This window comes from Limulus polyphemus, unplaced genomic scaffold (genome assembly GCF_000517525.1).
Source record: "Limulus polyphemus unplaced genomic scaffold, Limulus_polyphemus-2.1.2 Scaffold8028, whole genome shotgun sequence".
Lineage (NCBI taxonomy): Eukaryota > Metazoa > Arthropoda > Merostomata > Xiphosura > Limulidae > Limulus > Limulus polyphemus.
In genome coordinates this window covers 3,184-9,815 of record NW_013673638.1, presented here as the reverse complement: position 1 = coordinate 9,815, position 6,632 = coordinate 3,184, and the positions used below count along the sequence as shown (strand labels likewise).

At 35.3% G+C, this 6,632-nt stretch overlaps 1 protein-coding gene across 1 annotated transcript in view; it reads left to right on the top strand.

Annotated features, from left to right (window-relative positions):
* The window catches only part of LOC111083056, a gene marked incomplete at its 5' end in the record, with an annotated part of 10,832 nt that extends 5,521 nt beyond the window's left edge, over window positions 1-5,311 (top strand). The window contains one exon of the mRNA XM_022379278.1: window positions 5,135-5,311. Within this exon, the coding sequence (XP_022234986.1) occupies window positions 5,135-5,311 (177 nt within the window). The remainder of the gene's footprint in view (window positions 1-5,134) is intronic.
* Window positions 5,312-6,632: the final 1,321 nt, after the last annotated feature.

Below are 6,632 nucleotides of genomic sequence, written 5' to 3'. Positions count from 1 at the left end.
GTAAAGCATAATCTTTTGCTCACCATCTCGAGACGGTCATTGAAGCCTCTCCATTCCTCGCCTAGAGCCCGTTTGTTGAATTCAGACTAGCATTGTTGTATAAGTCCCCCGAAACAAGTTTGCACTATCATTTAGGTTACCCAACGTCATTCTTCAGTATGTAATGGACATGGTGTCCCCTAACATCGGGTTTAAAATATGTACATAGCATAACACGTGAATATTGCCCAGTGAGGATGTTTCAAGCCAAGCAGTAAATCCATTTGTACATTCCGCTATTTGTTGCACTGTCAGTGCTGTCTCATACAGCATTTCTTCACATTATTGTTGTGCCTTTCTTCTTTTCAACAAGTGAAACAATTGTTTACCTTCACCTGACTGTGAATCCAGAGAAGCCAAAAGCTGTTATTGTACAACTCCATAACCTACTATTGGCTTATATTTGAGAACTGGTCCATTTTTGTAACGTCCAGCAGCATTTACCGTTTCAGAAACATTTTCCGAAGTTTGATCGTCTCCCTTCTTAGTACCGCTAACGTCACAAACTGCAGAAACGCCACTGTCCATGTCTACCTTGTTACTTTAAAAACTATTAGCAGTTTAAGGCCCAGAGACAAAACTGAGGGTTTCGTGGCATTCTATTGACTCAAATAGCAAAATTGTACTATGCGAAATCCGTTCACCTTATCAGGGCCTATTCCATGGTGATCTTGCACTTGGCTTATGTGTGCAGTTCGCCGGAGTTACCAAAATTACCCCCCCCCCCCACGTGACACAACGGTATGTCTGCGGACTTACAAACAGGATTTCGATACCCGTGGTGAGCAAAGCACAGATAGCCATTGTGTAGCTTTGAACTTAACTTCAAATAACAATAATCTATAAAACTTTTCAACCTCAAGGAGTGCTTTTTGGCTTTTTGCTTTCCTATTTTTAAAGTAAGTATTTTTTCTTTCGTTTTATCCCATTTGATATTTCTAAATAATTGCTACATAAAAATTTTAATTTTATCTGATTATAAGTAAGTTATAGCAAATTGCAAGTGACTAGGAATATATATTTTATGTGGATAAGTTTAAAAGAAATAGTTAAGACATTTACGCAACATATACTGCATCTAACACGATTTGAATTAGCTAGAGAAAAGTTATATCGCAGTTCTCCATGTTATCACTTCTGTGTTCAATGTGAGAAATACTTTCCTTTGCATACTAAGAAAAACTGTGGGTTTCGTTTAATTTTCGCCCCCCAGTGGCACAGCGGTATGTCTGCGGACTTACAACGCTAGAAACCGGGTTTCGATACCCGTGGTGGGCAGAGCACAGATAGCACATCGTGTAGCTTTGTGCGTAAGTTCAAAAAACAAACAAACAAACAATTTGTTTAATTTTCAGGTATTTACTATACACTGACAATATGTAACAGAATAAAGATTTTACTTACTTTTATATTTTTTCGAAAAACATTTGTTTCTAACTTTGACGTTTCGCAGCTACTGCCTGTTACACACTGACTATTACATTTAACTGCAAACTGACATGAGTTCTTTCAGTTTGGTCGCCCAGTAGCACAGCGGTATGTCTGCGCACTTATACTGCTAGAAATCGAGTTTCGATACCCGTGGTGGGCAGAGCACAGATAGCCCATTGTGTTGCTTTGTGCTTAACTTCAAACAAACAATACTCCTGGTGGGCACAGCACAGATAACCAATTGTGTAGTTTTGTGCTTGATAACAAACAAGAATAACAACAATGTTTCAGTTTGTCAAACGATAGGGGCGAGGTTGTAATTCTCATGTTGTAACTTTAGGTTTGATACTTGTAGAGGAGGATGACTTTATTATCAATAAACAACTTTATTATCAAAGTATGTCAATAAATTTACCATCAAAACTTAGTTTTTATTTAACTTTTATATAATTTAAGATTTAAGTCCTTAATTTTAAAAGGAAATATTTAAATAAATTATCAACCTACACTGCTCTGAGTCAACTGACGCCCCAGCGCTTTCAGTTGCTTCTTTTAATTTTTTTTCTACTCTTATATGATTGTTCAACCAATTAGAAATATATACACGCACGTACGCAAAAGGGGGGTTCGGCCAAACTGTGTTTTTGGTTCTGGTGTTTCCCTAATAGAATAATGCTGTAAAGAACTGACTTCACTAAGGTGATTATTCACATCGTACCTTGAAGCACACCAGTAATATTGCAAACAAGTCGACTCCTGTAGCACAGCGGTATGTCTGCAGACTTACCGCGACAGAAACCGGGTTTCGATACCTGTGGTGAACAGAGCAGGGATAGTTCATTATGAGCCTTGTACTTAACTACAAACAAACGAAGCAAACAAATCCAATATTAATGTTAGCATGCCACGAGTTAGTCAACGACAAGCTCAACATGGAAGATTACTTTAAAAAAAAAACAGTAATCATTCCTTTTCTTGACCACATCATCAGTAATTTTCCTCCAGATTTGATGGACATGTAAAGCAATTAGCATCAATTTAGAAATTTATGCCATCAAAACTCACACAAGAGTTTTCTGTTTCTGATATCAGACAGGCTATAAAGTTTTTACAGGGAAGATTTGCCAAATCCTGATATTTTTGATGAAGAACTTCATCGATGGAAGACAAGATGGCTTTCTATACCTCTCTAGGACAGGCCCCAGATACTGGCTGACTGCTTAATTAAAAGCGTGTTTCAGTGTACCAAATATCTTTATGTTACTGGAACTCTTTGTCGCACTACCACTAAGTTCATGTTCATCTGAACGTTCGGCATCTGCTCTCCGCTGGATGAATAATTACGTGACGTGTACAAAAACGTAAGAAAGACTGAGTGCTCTAGCTATAATACATAATCATTATCACTACTATCAACACTGAAACTGTATGTGAGTTATTTATGGAAAAGTATCCTAGAAGAATGGACCATGCTAACATGTTATTTCAGTGTATGATTGCTAATAGCTAATATATTATTGCTGTACAGTTTTTTAAATTAGTAATATAATTTAACAATTAAAACTACTCTGCGTGTATATAATACAATACTTTACTGTACTAAAACATACATATTTATGTTCATTTAAGTTTAGTTCCCCATGCAGTGTTACAGCAGAATGATGATTTGTTGACTTTTCATTGGATGTTTGTGGATTTTATGTGAACAGTCATGTAAAAATAACTTCCAGATTTAATCTCATAGCACCTACTTTTTACACATTTTCTAGGGGGCATGTTTTGCATGCTGATTGTGCTTCGCACAATAGGTGTTGGTTTTGTATCTCACAAATTAGAACCCCCCTTTTCTAACATTTTGCGTACGGGCCTGATATACCATAGCCATTGGCATTTTATTGATTTTCTGAGATATGTATATATAGATTTTTTTTAATGTTAAAATCCACATGACGCGCTCCTCTCATCATTCACTATTTTCAAGACATGTCTATAATTATCTTTGACATTGCTATTGGTGATGTTTATAGCATTATTATGAGTTTTTTTTATCTTTACGAGATTATTTATATGTATATGTTAGTTTTTCGGCCGTAAGTTTACAATGGCTTCAGAATCTGACTAGATAGGACTTTAACGGAATCATGTTAGTAATTCCAATTTCTTTCTGCTCTTTCTTTCGCATATTTCTCTCTTTGAATATTCTCATAAAGAGTCGCTCGGGAAAATTCTCGATTTCTCGAATAGCCATTCCATGTCTGACGGTACAGGCCCCAGAAAATCGTTCTTATAAAACATGATGAACCCTTAGCATTCGAACATAATTTTTTTATTACAAAGACCTTTATATATTGAAAAGAGTTTCCTTTTTTGTAGGATTTATACAGTTTGAGCTGCCCTGAAGTACTTTAGGCAGACCTTCAAAAACGTTTGAACTCTTTATTTATGTAACAAGCAAAAGAAACAAACAACGTGGTTTATCATTAAGTTTACATATTTTGTCTGAAATGAATATAAAATTCAAGTGTTCTTTTTAATTATTCCTTTAATAAAAGATTATAATTTAATCATTTGTTTTTCTTTTACGCGTTATGGTGACGATATAATGCATTTTAACATAAGACTGTCTCAGAGCAATATATTAAGTGAAATTAATTAATTAATATGCGAATGTATGTGAACAATAAATTATTTGTTTGTTTGTTATTAAGCGCAAACCAAGACAATAGGCTATTTGTACTTGGTCCACAGCTTGATTCTAAACCCAATGTTTTTAGTGTTATAAGCCCTCAGACCAGTGCCGGATTTACCATGAGGCACCCTGCCTCAGGGTCCTCACAGTTTAGGACCTCCACAAAGTTTTTTTTTTAAATATTAATATTATGAAATGTGAACAACTAGGTTAAACTGATTTTCATTTCTATAGTTATAACTGTTCTATTATAGGTGTATTCCACCTGCGTGGCCTGAAATAGAATATAGATTATTACAGATTATTAAATATAGAAACAAATGTAATTATTGTAAACATAACAGTGCATACAGGCGTCAGCTTAAGGCAAACCACTAGATGGTCTCAGCTGGCCTTGTTGTCAACATTGCTCCGGGAGCTCCCAGAATGTAACGAACAAGCTCGCAGGCGGCAAATCATCCCTAAATAACCAAACTCATCCATGCATGTACATAGGTCCATAGATCATCCACCAATACAAACTGTGTACGCTACACAATATTCATATATAAGCATTTACATGAATATACATATATATATATATATAAAAGACATACAGCTACACAACACAAACATATATATATATATATATATAAGACATACAGCTACACAACACAAACACATATATGATATATATGCAAGGTGCACCCACACATACAAACATGCACAGCGACACACAAACATACATACACACTACACACGTAAACATATAAGATATACTGAATATTCTATGTATTTTCTATTTTATTATATTATTGATTTTTGTATTATATTATATTTTTGTATTATTATATACGTTACAGAAATGAGTGATCGACACAAATGTCACGATAACATTTTAATGGTGATCAAAAGAGGAGATTAGTACATGGAAAAAAGAAAAAGTATCAGGAAGTTGTCAAAAAATGTAGAACAATTGGTGAATACTTTACCCAGTCACAGCCACCATCATCTAATAATGAAGTTAATACTGAAGGTTCAGTTGTTACTCAGTCTCAGATGGACTCTGATTCAGAAGAAGTAGAATCGGAGTCAGTTGAAGTACAGCACAAAAAGTTCCAAGACTTGAACTGGACATTTGTCTATGCCCTTTCCATCTCACTTCTGAAGTGATCAATTATTGGGTAAGGATAGGTCCAAACGTGTTACAAAACAAGGGTAGTGACTTCACCAAATCATGCAAAAGTACTCGTTCTTGCACTCTACAGATGTTTGATCGTACTCATCCAAATTATGAAAAAAAAAATGATTGAAGTTGGTTATGTTATTCACACAGTACTGGTGAGGTTTATTGTTTTCATTGTAAACTATTGAATCTAGGCCAAGGTCCACTGGTGACTCAAGGTCTCCATGACTGGAAAAATGCCGGCCGTTCTCTAGATGGTCATGTACAATCAAAAGTTCATTGTGATGAAATCATAAAATTTGCAAAACTTATGACAGACAATGGTAGAATTAATAAGCATCTGGTAAAACAAGCTAATGAATTAGAAAATTGTTGGAGAATAATACTTCAGAGAGTAGTAAGTGTAAGCAGGTTCCTTGGAGAACGTGGGCTTCCTTTCCGTGGTGACGATGAAAAAGTATGATCAACCAAGAATGGAAATTTCTTGGGTATGATGGAATTTATATCAGATTATGACACTTTGCTGGAAGAACATATACAGAAACCTGCGAACAAAGGAAGTTGATATACAAATTATCTGTCATCAACCACTTTTGAGGAGCTAATTGAAATAATTGGTAATTTAATTCTGAGCACTATTGTTTCGAGGCTAAAATCATCAAAATATTTTTTTCTGTATCTATCGATTCTATTATAGATAATAGCAATACTGGTCATATCACTTATTGTGTTAGATATTTGGAAGCTGGTGGTCCTGTTGAAATATTTTTAACCTTATGGATAGTCGTGGTCACACTGGTCAATAGTTATCACCATGCAAATGCCACTAATGTATTGCAATCTGGCTATGCTGAAATTATGGATGTACTTGAAGATATATCTACTAATGAGGATGAGAAAGGATAAGATAGAAACACACCATCAGGTTTGGTGAATATATTGTATAAATTGCAAACAGAGATTTTCAGTGACCTGTGGCACACCATTCTTGAAAGATTTGATGTGATTAGCAAGCAACTACAAAACCCCAAGGTAGATCTCAACACAGCTATCGCACTGCTGAAATCATTAGTGGAATTTGTGCAAGCGTTGTGAGGTCGTTTTGTTGATTTTGAACAATCAGGAATTGGAAAAAGAGGCACATCAGAATACAATGTACAGCTCGGGTGCGTTCATCGTAGTAATGTCAGATTAGATCCGTTAGATTATGGCAAAAGGTAAAGAAGTACAACACAGTCCAAGAGACCACTTCAGAACTTTCAGTTTCATATCTATAATCGATCGTCTTATGCAAGAATTTAGAAAGAG